Source organism: Gavialis gangeticus, unplaced genomic scaffold (assembly GCF_001723915.1).
Source record: "Gavialis gangeticus isolate Ggan-Ray unplaced genomic scaffold, GavGan_comp1, whole genome shotgun sequence".
NCBI classification, from domain to species: domain Eukaryota; kingdom Metazoa; phylum Chordata; order Crocodylia; family Gavialidae; genus Gavialis; species Gavialis gangeticus.
The window spans coordinates 71,946,023-71,966,506 of NW_017729032.1; the positions used below are offsets into that span (position 1 = coordinate 71,946,023).

General features: G+C 42.3%; 1 protein-coding gene across 3 annotated transcripts in view; it reads right to left on the reverse strand.

Annotated features, from left to right (window-relative positions):
* NAA16 (N(alpha)-acetyltransferase 16, NatA auxiliary subunit) overlaps positions 1-20,484 on the reverse strand; it is a 126,592-nt gene that overhangs the window by 66,577 nt on the left and 39,531 nt on the right. For 2 of the 3 annotated variants that reach the window (XM_019524836.1, XM_019524838.1), the window contains exons 2-5: positions 16,326-16,410; positions 13,306-13,410; positions 9,096-9,253; positions 6,545-6,679 (exon numbers count right to left, since the gene is read on the reverse strand). In XM_019524836.1, the coding sequence (XP_019380381.1) occupies positions 6,545-6,679; positions 9,096-9,253; positions 13,306-13,410; positions 16,326-16,410 (483 nt within the window). Of the gene's footprint in view, positions 1-6,544; positions 6,680-9,095; positions 9,254-13,305; positions 13,428-16,325; positions 16,412-20,484 lie in introns of those variants that run through there. The other variant, XM_019524837.1, reaches the window with a different exon arrangement.

A 20,484-nucleotide genomic window follows, 5' to 3' on the forward strand; every position in this document is an offset into this window, starting at 1 on the left:
TGCAGGCTCCTACCCTGGGGGTTTTTAAGAAGAGGTTAGATGAACACCTTGCTGGGGTCATTTGACCCCAGTACTCTTTCCTGCCATGGCAGGGGGTCGGACTAGATGATCTGCTCAGGTCCCTTCCGACCCTAGAAACTCTGAAACTGTGAAACTTTAGGAATCTCAAAAGGTGGAGTTCAGCAATTACTGAGTCAATAGTCACAAAAGAATTTAGGATAGGAAGAAAAATTGTCTTCATTTCAGACCACGGAGGCATTGAACAGATAAATGTATACAACATATCAATTTCCAAATAGATTTAGAATAAAATAGAGCAGAGAAAGAGCAAATGTCAAAGGAAAAAGCTGAATTTGCTAACTTATGTATCTTTTTCTCCTTTATTCTACTTTGTTCCAATCAAATTTTGTGCATAAGTTAAACTAGTCACTGTAATGGTTAATCAGCCGTTCCCTGAAAAGTGCTTTCCCTTCTTCTGAGGGGGGGCAAGAAAATTAAATATTACATTTGTATTAATAAACTGACTGAGATTAGAGTTTAAAAACCCAGCAGAAAGCAACTCCATAGTTATGAGCAATTCTGAGGTGGGCTATAAACTGGACAAATTCTATCATGCCTTTCAAATTTCTATATAGCTTTTGTGTAGTTACACTTATAAAAGTTTTTAACAGGGCCCAACAGAATTTTGTACTCAGGGTTCCTTTAGCCCTAGCCATAGCTAAAAGTTTAACATGTTAGCAGTTACAGACAGAGAAATAAGTGTGAAGTTCGTTCCATTTAAAGGCAGCTCCTGTCATACTGTAATTTGCAGGCTGTTGATGAAATATCATCGGCGCCTGCATTTCTGACTTTCTGAAGACGTACCCCCTTCTCTTGCTAAATCCTCCACCTCCTTTTTAAGCATTTAGAGAATAAAATGAATATTAAAAAGATGTTGTGAAGCAGTCAGCATTACTTGACAAACCTTCAAATGCAACTAAAGGAAAAAGTAATGCTATTTAAAAAGTATGACTGGTCTTTCCACAGACACCTACAGCTACCACATTCCACAGTAATGCCACCTTAAATCTTTCCTCTTTCGGGACCCCAGTCTACCATCATTCACTTAACCAAATTATCCTCCAAGCACTCATTACCAAAACAAATATTTACAACTAATAATATAAAAAGTATATAATTTGACATCAGGTTATGTAGCAGTCAAGCTAATGATTTGCTACTGCATTACTACAACCACCTTACAAAAGCCTTCATCACATTACATTACAGCTGCGCAGTTAAATAAGGTTTGTTTGACAAGACACACTTTCCATAAAATGTTGACTGATATTACTGTATTTACTCCACACCAAGACAAGCCTCCGTCGCCACACCCTGCCACACCCACCCACCCTGCCCCACGCACACACTCAACATGGTGAAAAACAAAGCCTTGTCTTGGAATCGCAGATGAGGTGAAAATGACTGACATGCAATCAGATAAGCCATCATGGATTTAGCACACAGGGAATGCAGAGGTAGGTAGTAGCGGGGAGCTGGGCAATGAGGTACCAGGTAGAGGGGTAGGGAGGCAGTGGGAGGGAATGCAGATAATTGCAGGACCCAATCATTAATGACTGGCCAAAACTTAAAAAACAGGCACTTATGGTAAATTTGGCAGGGCAAGCAGGGGGACAGAGCAAACATCATGATAGATCACATCACAAGAAAGAGGGAGAAAGTAGCAGTACATACGTTAAAATACTGAAAGAAATGAGGGGCAGCTACAACATGAATTTTAAAATGAAAGTTGTACTATGCTGAAAAAAACAAAACAAAACAAATAACGGAGGCAGGAAGAAAGTATAGTGTTACTGAAGCTAATGGGCACTGATGGAGACAGTTAAAAGGAAAACCAAGGATGGAAAAGTACAAAAAGGATCACTTTCTTGAAATTGATAAGCCAGTTCTTTCAATTATCCTAAAGAAAGGATAATTGAAGGAATGCCAGTCACACAAAATGCTTCAACTAAAGGGATCACAAATGGTGAAACAGTTGAATGTTCCACAGCAAAAATTCAAGGCAAGTACTGGTGGCATATGTAAATGATGCAATGTAGAATATTAGCCCTGTAATGAATGCCACTTGCACAAATGAACTTCAGCAAAAAAAAACTTGAATTCCAGGGAGATGTTATTGAGCTTTGCAAGACTCATAATTTCCTACTTGGCCAGACAGAATAGACTTGAGTCTCATCAGCATTATCTGACATGCCAAGCAACATAAGTTTTGAGAAAGGTCAAAATTCGTAATTCTGAGAAATACAGAAAATGAAAAGTTGTGAAATACAGTGATGTTAAAAGTACTGGAGGGCATAGCAAATTACCACCTTAAATGATTTTGAAACAAAAAACACTGTGCCAAAAAAAAAAAAAAAGTTGCCACCAGGAATTAACAGTTAGATTCCAGGGACAAGGATGGTTTTCAGTGAACTGATGAATGACCAGTTAGATATTTGTTAAGTGGAACAGAAGACCTGGTGCACTGCTAAAGAAGTGCAATGATAGCATCAGAATCATTCAGAGGGCATTTAATACCAGATGTGAAAGCAAAAATTTGGTCAATGAACTGTGATCCTGTAGTCATACCTATTGGTATGACACCTCAACTCCAAGTACTGGATGTTGTAGTGAATAAATCCTATAAGGACCATTTACACAGTGCTCAAATTGGCTCTTGGCAAGAAACCATGCACTTACACCTGGTGGGAAAATTAAGCCAAACACAGTACTGATTTATTTGCCAGTGGATTCTGAATTATTGGGAAAGGGTATTTTCAGAGTCCTTTATTAAAGGCTTCAAGAAGGCTCCAATGCCATGGATGGAACTGAAGGCAAAGGTCTGTAGGAAGATGAGGGAGGAGATAAGAGCAGTGAAGACAGTGAGAGTAAGGATGTAGGAACTAAAAAGAAGCAGAACTCACCAGGATTTTCTCAGCAAAACCTAATATAGATTGAAGTAATGTTTGTTGAATATATGACTTACTAGTTTATTAGTAGGTCTGTTTATATAAATAACAAAAAGTTTCAATGTGTGGATTCTAATTTTTGGGGAGTGGTAGTCTTGGTCAATTGGATAGTCTTGGATTTGGATAAATACTAGAGGTGCACTGATACATTGGTCCAATATCAGATCAGTACCAATATAAAGAAAATCGACTGCACTGGAAATCGGATTTTTTTTTTTTTGACTGATTGGCTAAATTATTGGCTGCATAAATGCTCTGTACATGGACATAGCCGCAGCACAGCACGTAGGAGACAAGGAGCACAACCCGACAGCTTGGAGAGCTGCGTCCAGCTAGTAAGTGCGTTGTGGTGGAAAGGATAGGGGGAGGGGCAGATCAAGGCCCCCACGGTGAGGGAGGGAGGGAGTGGGGCTGGGGCAAGTGCTGCCCAGCTGGGGAAAGGCGGGGCATGGGACAGAGGAGTGGCTTGTTTGGGGGCAGGGTGGTTCCTGCTGCTGCGTGCGCTGTGGGAAAGCTGTACAGCCCCCTCCCAGAACTGCTGCCCACCCTGAGCGCAGATCCGGGGGTATCTGCCCCACCCCATGTCATCCTGGAGTGCATGCAGCTGTGGGAGCTGCCCTCCCATCCACCTGAATCCCCACACCCCCCAAATGAGTTGCAGCTTTGTCCTGCACCCTGCCCCAGCAGTGCAGCACCTGCCCCAGCTCCACTCCCTCCCTCACCACAGGGGCCTCAATCTGCGCCCCACACCCCTTCCCTTCCCCCAGAACAGACTTACCAGCTGGACACTGCTCTTCAAGCTACTGGGCTGCATATCGGAAATCGGATCAGTATTGGCCAATATGCCTCAGTGTTAGCCCCAAAAATCTCTATTGGTGCACCCCTAGTAAATACTGTTTATTTCTATCATTTATGTAATGAAACACAGATCAGCTTTAGTCCCAGACAAAACAGTGGAAATACTGGAATAAGTGGCCTAGAGCAGTGGTTTTCAACCTTTTCTCATTTGCAGACCGCTAAAAAATATCAAACGGAGGTGCAGACCCCTTTGGAAATGACAAATGGAGGTGTAGTCCCCTTTGAATTGTAAGTGTAGATATTCACATACTTTTAATTGATCACAGTCATTTTTGGGGACCCCTTAGACAGTCCTCAGACCCCTAGGAGTCCATGGAGCACAGGTTGAAAACCACTGGCTTAGAACAAAGCTTGTTCATACTTCTAGTCTTCATGAAAATTAGCACTCTTTCAGTCATTTAGAAGCACCTCAGCATTCCAACATTTCAAAGAAATTAAACAGAGCGCTGTCAACTTGAAGGCACAAGATACCTGGGTTGATTTAAGTGTTACAAATATTTATCCCTAGGAGATGGGTTTTAATAACTGAGAAAGTCAATAGACTTCAGAAATATTATTTTCATTCTCATCCAAGTATATATATTCCTTCTCTTTTTCACAGGCACTGCGAAACAGGCATTGTGTCCTTCACACCCATAACCGCATAGCACAGGGGCGGGCAATTATTTTGAGTGGGGGGCTGCTTACCCAGTTTTGCCAGGCTGAGGGCCGCATGGGTAGCCCCACCACTTGATAGGTGTCCCACCCCCTAGTCACCATCTTGGGACCAACGTCCCAATGTCATGGGACCAACGTCCTAGGGTCAGCACTGGTGGGGCCCAGGCTGGCAGGGGTTCATGAAGCCAGGCTGGGCTGCACCAGCAGAGAGGGGGGAGCTGGTCTGGTTCCATAAAGCTCCTGCCAGCTGGGACCCCGTGCTCCTGCCGCCCTGCTCTGGGCCCCACTAGCACTGGCCCTGGGGCACTGGTGCAGGCTCTGTGCTCCCACTGGCTCCCCGCCCACTCACACCCAGTGCCCATCAGCCCCACGGTACAGGCGGGGGGCAATGCACAGCCCCAAACACCTGCTCGCCAGCAGGGAAGAAGCTGGTGTTGAGTTTGGGGAAAAGTAGCCCCTTCACCTGCCCCATGGCCAGTGCCCCACATTGCAGGTGTTCACAGCCCACGTGGGGCTGTCTGGAGCAGGCACAGACAGCCCCAGACAGGCTGTGAGTGGCTCCAGCGTGCAGTGCTGGCCATGGGGTGGGCGAGGGGCCACTTTTCCCTGTGTTCAGCACCAGCTTGTAACCTGCCCCACTACCAACCTGGCAGTGGGGCCAGGTTACAAGGTGGTGCTGAGCGTGGGGGGAGTGGGGAGAAAGCAGCCTCTCCCCACCCCGTGCCCAGCGCCCTGTGCTGCAGCCACTCACAGCCTGCCTGTGCCTGCTCTGGACAGCCCCGCGCAGGCTCAAGTGCCTGCACTGCCAGCCACAGGACTGCTTTTCTCCACGCAGGTAAGGAGCCCAGGGAAAAAGCTGAGAGCGGAGGGGGAAGCTGCCTCCCACCCACCCCATGCCTGGTGCCCCACGCTGCAGGCACTCGCAGCCCACATGGGGATGTCTGGAGCGAGCACAGGCAGCCCCACGTGGGCTGCAAGCAGCTGCAGTGCGGGGCACCATGAATGGATGGGGAAGGGCTGCTTCCCCCTCTCCCCGCGCTCCTTCCTTGCCCAGGGTCCCCCCGCCTTACCTGAGCTTCCTGCGCCGGGGCAGCCATGTGCTCCCAACCCAGAAACCCTGGCTAGGGCTTCTGGCTGGGGGGCGGGACCGGGCAGGCCCCGCTGTTGTTGGAGCCCGCCGGGCTTCCCCTGGGTCCTACTGCCCTTGGTTCCTGTCATTTTTGACAGGAACCAAGGATAGAGAAATATTAATTTTCCACATTTTCTTTTTTAGGGGCCCCATGAATGAATTTATATATATATTTTTTTTTTTTGTGTGTGTGTGTTTCATTTTAATCATGGAAAAATGTGGATTCCCATATGTTACAGTAATTTACTAGACTTGTTTCATTTTATTTCAGTGGTCAGTAACAGATCCTTCTAGTACTCTTTTGTTAGATGGTACCTTGATCCATATGCATTCCAAATCTCATAGTTCTGCGTTTTCTTATCATCAGTAACATTTTCTAATTCCTCTTGTTATTGACACTGTTATTGCTAGTACATTAACAGATGAAAAGAAAAAAAAAAAAGAAGAAAAAACCTCTACACATACTTTGCTGCTGAAATGTAAGAATCAGTTAAGTCAGTCATTTTATCCAAATTACTGCGAGAGTACAAAGTGTGGTGTAAAAATTTCTATAGTGTTGATTAATCTAACACCTGTTAAGCAACAAGATAACCATTGGGATTTTTTGGTTAATTATTCCACTGTCACAGATCTTAACTCACCTAATCAATTATTTCACATGCCATCGGTACTTCTTTAAACCCAGAACAGGAAGTAGCCTAGTATCTGTGGATCAAATGAGGCCTATATAATCAGTAGCCACAGACACAGTGAGCTCCTGAATTAGGTCCCAAGATGCTAAATGAAAAACAACAACAACAACAAAGAAAGTCTGCAAACAGCCATTTTTTCCTACTTACTATGTGTAATTCAGATTCTGTGAAGTATTATTATTTTATAAGATAGGTCTTACCTGCTGAGTTTTTCTAAACTCTTCCAGCAGTTTTAAGGCCATATCATAATCTTTTAATAAATGATATGCAATAGCATATCCAATCCATGAAGCTCGTTGTGTGGGACGCAGCTGAAGTAGCTGGTACCTTGTCTCCTTTAATAAAAAGAAAATTATTTTATAGCTGAATAAAGAAGTTCTCAAATTACTATTGTGATAACAGGTCACTCCTATTTTTAGTATTTTAAAAATTTGTTACTGGAATTTTGGAAATTAAAAGACATATTAACAAAATAATAAGCAGTATTACACCAAAGTTATACAAAAGCTGGACTACACTTTAATATTCATAACATAAGGCATAAAATTATAGGCCTCTTAAGCTCTCTGGCAAACTAAGTCTCACTAACGTTCAATAAAATTTAAGTTATTTCTGAATATTAGACTTATGGCCTAATTCATTAAGGTACTTTTAAAAATTGTACCCAACATGTGAATGGGAAAGCTGAACTTGGATTTAACAATCAGTAGCTGTCCTATGCCCTGAAAATCAGCCTTACCACTGCTTGCAGTGGAGGAAGGAATGAAGCAGCCCTACAAGCAGCAGCAGATGGTGATGCAGGTGGGATGCAGGCTCCCGGTTTAATCAATCCCTGCTGCTGCTTGCAGGGAGCCCCCACACCCTTGCTAACCAGGGTTGTTCCCTGATACTCTGCTCACTGTCTCCCTTGTCTATCACGGATAAGGGCTGTTCCAGGCACCTGCAACAGGCAGCAATGGGAACAGGGTGGCCAGGGTGGTGTCAGGCAGACCAGACTGCTGCTTGCACCAGCCACTTTAAAAGGGCATGTGGCAGGCTCAGAAGCGGAGAACAGCTCAGCAGTGCTGGGTCACGTATGCACCCTTTGAACTTCCAGGCACATGAGCAGCCCAGCACCATATAGCTGCTCGCCAGTTCTGGGCCACCCACATGTTCTTTAAAGTGCCTGGTGCAAGCAGCTTAGTATTGGGGAGCAACTCCTGCATCAAAGGTTGCTTGTGAACTCACAAGTTTGAGTGATCAACCAAGGACCAGGGCTGTCTGCATGATGCCTGGGCTGCTTGCCACCACCATGGCTGCCTGCCCCCGTTGCTGCTCAGTTGTAATGGAGACGGGGCTGTGTACAGATCACCACTTGGTCATTTGTCAGGTAGCCAGCCCTAGGAAGGAGACTGGAGAGCAGAACATTGTTGGATGTTTTGGTTAACTTGCGATACATATGTACCACAACAAAGTTCCACATTCAATGAGTAACTTCTTTGAGGAAGATTCACCATTTTTATCGTGTGATAAATTGACTAGAACATGTAGTGGGTTACCATTTAACACACAAAACTTGTATTATGAGATGAACACAACGCCTGCTAGGGGCCTGAGAAAGTAACTGGTTCAGAGAGGCATACAATTTTGAGATTCACAGACTGGATTGTGTTAAACAGTCTTAAAGACTATGGGTTCTCATCCCATTATATAGGAATGCATAGCTAGAGTTAAAAGCTAAACAACATCCCTCAATGCATTTACCATCTTGTTCATCCATTCTGATTTTTTTCAACCCACCGTTCGCCACTCCCCATCTCCTCTCCGTTCCCTTTGTCTTTACATTTTTGTTCTAAACCCTTTCTTTCTCTAAGTCCATTCATAGAATCTGACAAAATAGGATACTTTCTATGAAAGCTCATGCCTCTCTGAATCATTTAGTCTCTAATGTGCTACCCTGCCCTACCATTCATTTCACAATGGGAAAAGCAGGCAGTATCTACCTTGACAGAACTAGGAGACAGAGCAGGTTAATGTATAATTTTTTCAGAAAGAAAAATTTAAGAGCATCTCCATATCTCCACATTTCTCTCTTCCATTCTTCTAGCCTAGTTCCACTCCTTCCTCTGGAACTTTCTTAATGAAGGGAAGTGACATACTGGGATTAAAGAGCAGCAGCAATTGATCCATACAGCACTTCCTAATCTTTTGCCACTGGGGCTAGCAGAAGAGGATGGATTCAGCAGAATTGGAATCAGCTGGTACCAAGTCATTACTAATCATGGGACATGGGGCTCTTCTGAACAGAGAAAACTGCATACATTCTTATCTATCTGTTCAAAGAATTAGTGATTTTGGACCATCCTAAAAATATCCAGGCATCTTCACTTGCATTAAAAAACAGGTGTTATGTGGAGGGTGAGAAAGTAGGCTCCATCCATAAGAGTTCATGTTTCCATAAGGTTTTGAAAATGTAGGCTGTTAGGTGCCAAGTACTAAAAATATACACGTTAAGAGCCAAATGAACTCCATCAACTTCATTCTGTGGTATATTCAGCAATTGAGAAGCATGGCTTTTAAAAAAAGCTGTTCTGCAAATCATGGGAAGAGCATATCTGTTCCCTGCCATATGCAGCCTGTTCATCAGGTGTAGCCTACTAGGGCTCACCCTATCCTCAAGCTTTCCTAGACAACAGCCTGAAACTGATAAATCTGGAGTTAAACCTCTCAAATAAAAGACAGTCATAAAGATACAAATCTGGAAATACTTACTCTGTATCCTTCTAGATCCCTCATTTGAATCTGTAACAGTGAGAGATCTCTTAGGATTTGTAGATTGTCTTTATCTAATTTGAGAGCATTTCGATAACACTTAATAGCTTCATCGTACTTCTTGTCAGAACGCTGCAGAAGTCCATATACATGCCAACCTAATATAAGTTAAGGACAGCAACATTCACAGTTTTCTGAAGATAACTGCAGTGCATTTGTATTATACAAGCCTCAACAAGCAAAACAAAAGCAGATGGGTCTCCAGGAATCTCCCATTTATTTTAGGTGCACTTAACCTCAACCTTTATGCTATACATTTTTATGTGAAATACCTCCAAATTTGTATTAATCCTCTATAGGAAACCATTATTTATACATTTCATGAACTTTTGTTAGAAATCAAAAAACATTCAATCTTGAGAAAGATACCAATTGGATTATCACAACTCATAACCACATATTATCCTTGAAATATGTTTGGATACATTTTAAATAAATTATAAGTTATTGTGGTTAACTTCTTCCACATCCCAAAGAACCTATTCCAGAACTTTATATTTTTATCTAGCTATCTATCTTGCACTCTCTTCCTCATGGTCAATGCAAAATTTCTCCTTTAGCTTTCACACCATTATTTATACGACTGCTCTACCTAAAACATTGACTCTTCCTATCTCCACATTTAAAGTTTTAAATACTTATCCCTATGACCACTGCTCTACCCTACAGCCACTGCTTAGGAAAATAATTTTGTTTCTAAATATTTTTCTTCGCCATTCCCCCCACCCTTTTTTTTAATCTATCTAAAACCAGGCTTACTTAGTTTTCATCTCCAAATTAAGCACACACCTGAGTAACACAACCTAAGTATGAACAAAAACGTCATATTCTTTTGTACAAAGTATACTTGACAGAAGCTCTCTCTTTTGCCTCCAAAAAACAGACTGTAAGTACTCTGACCTTCCCAAAAAACCCCAATTGCCCTAGTTTATCAGTTTTGCTAAACATCCAAGAAAATCATATAAATTCAAAATACCCAACAGTCCAGATCACAGTTCTGTTAACTGTGAATGGAGGCAAAATTGATTCAGTGCAGAATTTTTAGGATAATATGACCGTTTCAGTCAACAAAGTCTCTGATTATTGACATCCAAAGATCTCAAGTTTCTCTGCATTGCAACCTCCTGGATTCTGATTCCAAGCAATGTCTCCATCCATGGTGCCCTCCCCCATCTCACCATCCCCCCTAATTTTACCCAGGAAAGTCTCTGAACTGAAGGCAGGACACCAATAAGTGTCAAAGACACATCCAAACAGTACATTTAGTTGGTCTGCCTGCTTCAGTTAGTCATTTCACAATTTTAACAAATAAAGGCATGAATATTATTTGACATGCAACAGGTTCTAGCTATGCAGTGGTGTCTAAAGAAAACTAAACATTCATAACACTATTCAAGCTTCTACATAATAGCTCTTGAATACTGTTTCTGCCATGCTGGTGATGTCTTGGATCATATCCTACAGCAGGAAGAGTCATCTTGATTTGGTCTACTACATACTGTTTTTACCACTTCTGCTTTTCCATCTCCTGTTGTTGTGAGGTTTCAAAGTACTGAGATCCCTGCAGCATTCTTCCCCTGCCCCCGATTTGGGACAGTCCTAGGCAATAGTCTCACATGAGTTGATATTGATGTTGCTTTTTTTTTTTTTTTAAGTTGGCTACAAGGATGCCCCCAAAGTACTTTTTCTGCCCTCCTCTTTAGTATATACCTTGGCTGAACTGGGAGAATAAAACTTGCTTCGAGAGACACCAACAGTCACGTCCTGTAAGCAAACACCACGAGTCTGGAGTTGGACATCCAAATGACATGGACAGTCCAACAAAGTTGATATTGGATAATCATCGCTTCAATACTCATGCTGTTTGCTTGCAGGACATGAATGCTGGTGATCTCAGTGAGATGTTTAACTTTCAGTGAGCTTTACAGCGCCCCTGCCACCATTTTTTCAGCAAAGGGACACAGATACACGTGACACTGGAGTCTGCTGGAGCATGGTAATTACTAATTACATTGAGTCTGCTCCAATACACTATAATTACAGCACGTTGGAGTGGCCTTCCAGCACGTGTACAGGCACCCAAACTTCCTTTCTTCAAGCAAGTTTCTTGAAATATAGGTCTCTGTTTACTGGACCTCCTGGTAAGCAGAGAAAGCAATCAAAGAGTTTACCTAATAATCACGTTTAAGAGTGCGGTAACAGTAGAACGTGCTGGTTACATATCTTAAAGTCCTAAGTTAGGGAGAAAAGAGTAACTGATAGGAGCCCACTGTTTCAGACTGTAGACTCCTCAACTAACCTTAATTCAATCCAAACAATTTTCTAAAGACTCTAAAAAGTAATCCTCCTACACAGTATTGCTGTATAGAAGGTCAGAATTCCTGGACCTGCAGTAAATGCTCCCCTGAAGTAGGCTATCAATTAAAATAAAAGAATTCAGGTTCAGATGTCTAAGCAAGCCATGTAATCACTATGGCTACAGCCTCACTCCTATGCCTCCATAGTAAATGGAACTGATTAAAGCAACAGACATCATCTGGAAACATTTTCTCCCAGGGATCAGGGAAAAGCAAGAGACAACTGGGGGAGGGAAGCGGGGACAGCAAGGGGAAGGGGAAAGAAGGAGAATGTTCAGAAAACAGAACATCAAGAATTCAACCTGTTCTGATGCTAAATAAAGATACAGCCGAAGCGGCGAAGCGATTACTTTATAATTGAAAGGGACCAACACTTTATTAGCACTCCTCAGCCAATGAGAATTTAAAGCTGAAGAGTCAGTAAAACAAAAAGGTCAGCATCCACAAAAACTCACACTGAAAATGAGTCTTTCACTGAAGCAATTTATAAGAGAACAGCTGAAACAGCAAATCTTCTTGCAGAGGAGGTCTTTTGGCTCACATATCAGTCATCTTGAACTCAAATTAAAAACAAATTCAGTCTGAATAACAGTTAACCACCAACGTAAGAAGATGGTGGCTGCTCTAACCCAAATCTAGTATGTTTAGGGACGAAATCCTCAACTAGGATCCACAATATACAGGTGATGAAATCCAGCGTCCTACAGAAATGAAAAAAAGTTCCCCCCAAAGTGCCTTTTCATTTTTTTAAAACATCATATACCAAAACGGTTAAACAAACTTCCCTTCTAGGATGGCAAGTCTCCTTACACTGGAAGAGAAAAAAAATTAAAAGTTTTTTTGAATTACATGCGTGTTTCATGCCATAATACTAATAAGTGCAGAATATCAAATCTATTTATAAATGTATGCACCTGGAAGGAAAAAAGTGCTGGAACTGGCAAAGCAGCACACCAAACCATATTTAATCTTGTTTGATTGGTAATGTCTGTTTGGTTAAAAAATCTGAATTTTTTGCAAAAATTCAACAAAAAAGAGGGTTCTCATTTGTAACACCATATCTTTCCCATTAGGGGAATAATGGATTTCCTTTGGTTAAGGAAAAGTAGATAAGGTGTTTTAGTTCTGAACTTTGAACATAAACTTTGTAAAACTGTTTCATTATTAATATTTGTAATGGCTTCAGAACTTGAGTTAAATAAACTAAAGAGATATCAACAAATGTTGGACATATTAAAAAGATGTTAACTGCAACGTAACAAAGAATCCCAGCTAAAAATGTCATTTGCCCTACAGAAAAAACGTTTCACAGTAAATGTGCATTTAGCTAGAGCAACTAACACCACCACCACCACTTTTATACTGAGTTTTAGTGTATCATCATGATCTGATTAATTCTTCTACCAGCAATACTTAGTGCTATGTAAGTTATTAAACAAACATTATTTTTATTAATGCCTATGCATAACTGCAAGATACCTAAATGTGACAAATACTGCATTAAAAGTAAGACTTATTAAAACATTTTTTGTAAAGCTATAAAAATAAAACCATTTTGCAGGTATGAAGTCAAAACCTTTAAACAGACTTCTCCCCTCCTATAAAGTAGTTGACTTATACAGGAAAAGTTCCACACTAGCTATTTACCTTTACTAGCATTTCACAATGTAACAGATCATACAACTAGTTTAAAAACAAGTCTCATACAAACATATTAAAAGCCACAATCTTACTTCACTAAAAAAAAAATCTGAATCCCTGATCTTTTTTTGGTACAAAAATAAAAAGGATACAGACATGACTCTTTACATCATTACGAAGTCCTTTACGAACAAATTCATATGCTTCTTCTTTCTTCCCTAAACAGTTCAGCGTTAGTCCTTTCATGGCCAAGGTTTCTGTAGGAAAGATTGAGCTGATAAATGAGGAAATGGAAATATTTAACAATATATGTATAACATGCTTTGAAATCAACTCAGTTTGTTGAAACGAAATGGAACAAAATGAAACGAAAGCCCACCCTCAATGTACTGCCTAATAGTTCAGATCTGCCATCCAACAGATAACTAATTCTCACTCATTTTAGGCAAAAGCAATATTACTACATAATACAGACCAAGGGGAAGTTTCTCTCTTACTGATCCTTTTGAAAAATGGGGGGAGGGGAGAGAGAAGGACCCAACACTACATATCCTCCCTGCCAGGAAGGAGACAATACTTTAAAGTGAAACAATGGAATTTTAGGAGATTATTGCATACTAAAATTATTGATAGCTAGATGTATGGTCTTATGGTCCAAGCATGGGATCAGCAGTTGAAAGATGTCTTGTTCCCACCTCTACCAAATTGCTTGCTTGTCCAATAACCTCAAATCTGGATTCTCAAAAATCCAGCACTTTTTAAGCTTCCCCCTCCACTCCCATGGATGTGGGGGGGGACCTTGCATGCGGCAGCTGCTCCCGCCATCCACCACCTTGCTCCGTGTGTGGCCACTGCTCTGGGACTACCTCCTCACCCCCCGCACTCTGGTTTAAAAAAAAACAACAAAAAACCCCAAAACCCCAAATTTTTAAGTTTCCAGCAGGTACTCAGTCCGAAGCATGCCGGATTTATGATGTTATACTGTATGAGAAAAGTCACTTAGTTAAATTAGGGAGACAGTTCTTTACCCTAATACTTGCTTATTATATTTACTTTATAATATGGGCAAACAGAGTTTCAGAAAATCAATTATTTACATCCACAACAGCTTTTCCCTTTGATCCAATACCAGACCCAAACCAGGAAATAACATAGCTGCAGCGATTTTTTATTATTCTACTAAAATGATCTAAGGCAGACTTTGAGCACCTGTGCACCTCATCAAAATCTGACCCCTTATCAGCTCAACCTCTAAGTCTATTTCAGTTTCACATTTAACAACTACAAAAAATGGCCTTGGTATTTTGTAGAAACTGGAAGAGTACATTACATTAATCACGGCCAAGATACAAATATTTGCCAAAGTATCCTTTTTTTCTCGTAGCATTGAAAGTAATTGCTTTGTACCAAGTTAGAACTATGTTTGTAACCAAGTATGTCATCTCAAGGTAAGCTGTCCTGACAAAATACCAACCTGAAGTTCAAGGCTTAAGATTTCAACAGGTCTGCGCAGAAAATATGAAGACAGAAGTAAAATGAGAGGTTCACCAGAGAAAAAAGTTCTTCATATAGAAACATTTAAAATTTGACAAAACTGAGTCAAGACAACACCTTCCAAAGAATTTAAAGAAGCTTGTACTTGGTGCTGAAGTCAAGTCACTGAGAAAAAATAAAGTAGTTCTCTTTTATCCAAGTCTGGCTATCCTCTACGTGTTAATTAATGACTTTGCCACAGTAATCCAGGCATTAGTTGCCTCCAAAACAGATTAGATGTTTGTAACTCAATATATTTGAAACAAATGAAAAAACAATGCACAGTTTTCAGCTAATCCTTCCACTGGCTTAGTTCTGATGCTGCAGCTGTTCACTCCAGGCTTTGTTCTAGATTTTTCAAGCCTACAGCAGCTCTAGGTCGAATTACATTACATTAACCTACAAGTTTAGACAGTTGTGTTGGTCTTCCACAGAGGTACAAAACACATTGTCTCAAAATGGGTTCTGGTCTACAGAAAAACCCGCAGGGCTTCTCATGGGCTGGACCACACATCTCTGCGGGCATGATTTGGCCCACAGGGCTCATAGTCACAGCTGCCATTGCCACTGCAGTGGCAGTGTTAATTCCAGCAGCTGCCAGACCTGCTATTCTAATGTGGTTCCGGAACCCAGGGAATTAATGATACTCACTCCCTCTCCCTGCTCCACCCACCACTGAATCTGGGTTTTTAGTCACCCTTGGCAACTATAATCTGTGGCAGGGGAAAAGGGGGAGTGGAGAGGGTAAGCAGCAGCAGCGCTAATTGCCTGGATTCTGGAGCCATTTTGAAATAGTGGTTCTGGCAGCTACAGAGATTGATGTCACTGGCTGCAACGTGGATTTGGTCCATGGGGCTAAACAAGTTCGACACCCCTGCTCCAGCAAAAGAAGCAACCTGAGAAACAAACAACACTGAAGAGAGACATGAGGTACCAACAGTGACAGGGGAAAAGGAAAAAAAAAAAGACATGACACAAATTTAGTGTGTGAAACAGCTTTGAGACTGCACCTAAAATACTGTGCTAATTCCATGGCATGTCTCTATACTGCTTTTCTTTGACTCTCGCTAGAATGCTACATTTTGTGTGGTGCTCTATTTTACTAGAATACCAACACACTTGAGAGAGCTGCTGGGCCGGGGGCCACATATGACGAAAGTACTTGCTGCACTTTGGAAAGATATTTGCTTTATGTAGTTTGCCATTACAGTTGCTCCAAAAATATGATGGTACGATAGGTATAAAACTGAGAAAAAAGGCATTTTTATTGGAGTCTTTCCTGAATTTCATGCTGCATACTATTAATAGACAATGGAGCAATTACTTGGAAGTCTGGCTTTTCATGTCAGAATAAATAATGATTATCGTAGGTGAGCTCTATTATTGCTGTGGAGAGATTCTACTGCAATTTATACTTTATATTCTTTTTTGAGCAGTATTTAAGAACAGAAGAGTCAACTCAGTGTGCATCCCACCGCTTTAGCTATTGTTGATCACCAGGAGTTACAGCATGATCAAAATCTGGATGAATTACAGAGCTGGGGATGTTTTTATTCCCCAGTAAGGAGGAATTGCCAAACTGCATACAGCTGAAGTCACACTTACCAAGGGCAACAAACATTTCAAAACATACAGTTACCTCCATGCTCAGCAAACTTCGGGTTAGAGAGGATCATCTTGCAAAATTTGAGTCCATTTTTGTATTGTTTTTGTTCGTAACATTTCTGCAGGGAAAAAACCAAAAAACCAAAAGCTCAAGTTACAACTATTGAAAGTACTGTGTTTACTCAAATATATGACAAGATCGTCTCCAATTCCCCCCTGCCCCAGTCAGCACAGGGAAAAAAAACCCCTGGTCTTATATACATATACAGGAAAGCCTCATTGAATATACCGTCTATCATTAAATTGATGCCAGAAGCACCATGTGTTCAGTAATGGAAACCAGCTATGAAGGTGACTGAATGCAACCTACAGTGGGTATGCCTATGAAACATATGGCCCATATTGGGCAAACATACTGATGGGAACCTACCACAAGGCTAAGTTAGTGCAGCCCATCTGAATACAATGCAGTACCTATTGCACTCAAGTCCTCCTTAGCACTCTTTTTAAACTCATGAATAGGGACCTACCAAAATCAAGGAGGCAGGTGGCTGATTTTGTGGGCTGAGCACAGGCCTGGCTGGCCACCAATTTCACAGGCTTATCACAGCAAGCTGCCATCCCCACCCCTCCATGCCTCTGATTGGCTGGAGGGCCCCAGTGGTCCTGCCCATTGCCACTGACTGGCTGATAGGGTTGTCCACTATGTGGCTTTGCCCCTCACTACTGATCGGCTGATAGGGTTGTCTGCTGTGTGCCCCTGCCCCTTGCTGCTGATTGGCGGGGATGGGGGGGGGGGCGGGGGAAGAATCATACGACAGGCAGCCCTCTCAGACAGTAAACTGAGTAGGTCCCTACTCCTGAACCACTACACTGAATAAATTTTGACTTCCGTTTCACTCCCACAGCTGAGCTGTGCCTTTCTTTCCCATTTCCAATGATACGCTTGGCAAACATCACCAAACATCCTGCACCCTCTCTTGGCCCACTGCACGCAACTAGTGGCCCCACCCCCAATGAGATGGAGCCAGACCAGGCAGCCCCACACCTCATCTACATATACATTTCTGAAGGATCCCAGGACTCATGACAACAACACCTGGTTCTGGTTGGGGGTGGAGGGCTAATTAGCACATGGATCCCTTGTTGGAGGAGGGGGGTGTTAAGGGGGTAATCTAGAGTACTCACACATACTAAACAGTGTTTAGCTGTGGGGTCACCATGGCTTGAAACTGTTGACTCTCCTGGAGCCTAGTCTAATGAATTATATGATAAATCATAAGCCTTTTGGCTTTGGACTAATACCTTGCATATATATAAGTAGGTACACAAAAGTGATGTTCAAAAGTGTTTATGGTGCATTTGTGCTGCAACTTGCAAGTTTGCAAATAAAGTTAAAATGCATCAATTCTGGATCAACTAAGTCTATTGGTACCTACAGTAATTTGCCTATATGTGAATTACTATAGGTATGTTTAATTCAATGTTAGTGTTTTTGATCATTTGCATTTGAACAGGGCCTGAGTAAAATCTGACAATGAAGGGGGCGGATGGAGCTGCACAGGGGAGAATTTAGGGGAGAAGGGGGGCAAGGGGACCACCTGATACCCCCTACCTACTATGTTCCCTGCTGTAGCAATGGGAGGAGTACAAATTCAAGAGGAACCTCTGATAATTAGATTCTGTACCTGGAAAATTATAACAAATTCGTAAGTTTTCCATATACAGGATCTAATTAGTGTGTGCGTGTGTGTGGGGGTTCTTATATTCAGGGGTGTTTTAGATTATAGTAAATATAGTAATATACCAGTTCCTTCAGTGAGGAACCAGCAACCAGACCTCAAAAATCAAACTCCACTTCTGTTTCCTTAATAATCTGCTGCTTCTCAAACATTCAGGGCAAGCTCTGCATTCATATGTTTGGATAGTGCTCAACATATATGGTTTTCAGTGGGTAAGATGACAACATAGCTATGGTATTTACAGTTAGTCTGGACAACTATTAATATGGTAGGATAGTTTAGGGATCCCCAACAATAACGTTTAATTCACTGCAACTTCTTGAGGAGGACAGCTTCACAATGAAGAGGTTTAAATAATATGGATCTTCTTTTGCTCACCCCACTTCCCTGGCCTGGAAACAAGAGGGTAGGTGGCAGTCTCTCTCAGGGAAAGAAGTGCATTAGAATTCTGTGTGAGTATAGGATACAGGCCCTTGGTGAAGACCTATGTCCTGCTTGAGAGTCAGAATATAGATCTATTATGACCTACAAAGACGAACACATTCACTTAATATCTAAACTGTATTTCTGCTGAAGAGCTACAGCTATTTTCACTTTGAATTATTTTGATTTTTATGCTGGGAAGAAACTGCAATTATGACAAAAAGTTTTCGACCAGGCTGTCTTTACTTGCAGAGAAAGGACTGCGGTTAAAACCCACAGAAATGTAAACAGCCCAGTCAGTGCTAATGGAGATCATTAAAGTCATCCTTAAATCAGGCAGGCTGTCAGCTTCAGTTAAAGCACCACCAGCACATGTTTAAGAGACAATGATTTGACAGTCTGGATTTAAGATTACAGAAGAAATTATGGTTAAGATTATTCTTTCAGTATCTATTCTTCTCACCAGGGACCAGTTTATGATAAAGACCAGTGGTCAGCAACCTTTGCAAGCGGCGGGCCAGAACAGCCTGGTTCTGGTCCAATGCAGACCAGGTGGATTCCACAGCATGCCAGTGGTCAAAGGCTTTCCTTGCACCAACACTAGAGCCATACAGGTGGGAGCTGCCTCCCCTTCCCACTTCACCCAGCCTCCACTCCTCAGCTGGAGTGCAGGTACAGCTTCCAGCCAGTAGGGAGTTGCACGCATACTGTTACCACTTCTGCACTGCAGCTGGGAGCTGAAAGGAGGTGCTACAGCTGGGGAGAGGCTAGCAGGTGGGGGAAGGCACAGTGGTAGTACTCATGGAGCTTGAGACTGACCAGGCCTGGCACAGCTCCTCACTGAAGTCCCCAGACTCTGAGGACTGAATCCAGTGACTCTGCGGGCTGGATGTTGCTGACCAAAGACCATTATTTGTTGCGCTTGCTAAAACTACAGAGAGACTCAAACATGTTCCAATACCATTGATAATAAAGTGCTAATGTACCTGCAAGCTGCAGTGGATAGAGAATGAGGCACCTCTCAGTTCCTAGTGTTAGGAATCTTCTACAGCAAAAGTTTTGTTATCCAGCAGCCATGGGGGATGGGGGGTGCCAGATAATCAAACATGACAGTTACTTGAGAGGCCCGAACAGGCGTCTTTGCCTGTTCGGGCCGCCACCCCTCCTGCCGCGTCAGTGGGCCGTGGGGGCTTGGCAGCGCAGGCTGCTTTGGCCTGGGCCATGGGGGCTCAGAGAAACCAGAAGTACCACAGTGGGCACCTGCAGTTTTGCTTTTGCCACGTCGACAAGCATGCTGGTTTGTAAGGTGCCAGATAACGCGGCTTTTGCTGTACTTGAATGACTAGCAACATTTTCAAGTTATGGACTGGAATAAGCTAGATCAGGTCAGAGGTGGGAGGGCACAAGGATTCAGCTGCTGCCACTAAATGCTGCTTCTCTCCATGGCAATATGGAGAGAGCTTCCATTGCTGATGCCCCATGTCCACAGGCCAGATCAAATGGTCCTGCGGGTCACAGGTTGTCAACCGGTCCTAGTTAGATGCGTTTCAATATTAGTACAACCTGAGTAACTGTCCACTCACCACTCATTTGCAACTAATCAAGAGTTAGTAATACAGGCTATACTGTGGTCGATGCCTGTGGTATGTTTGACAGGCCAGTATTCTTTTCTTGGCTCTATACTGAATGTACACAAATGTAAGCTGGTTTAAGTGTAGCAACCCTTGATGCAACCATGTTACATCATTGTACTATAGTCTCTCTGGCAGCAGGTAGCATGTTGAATTTTGAGAACATAAAAGGTCTGTATTCTCCCTGCATTACAGCAGTCTCTCTGCTGTACAAATATAGGGAAGAATGAATCATTAATTTATCATGTATGTAGGAACAGAAAGCCTCTACCCCGGCTTTAAAATTGTCAAGAGCACATGAAAATAACTGTTTTACAATGTATGCTAGCAATGTATGGGAGCTAGGAGCAGCGGGGACAAGGAGGACACAGGCGCACGTGTGTTTTGTACACACGTG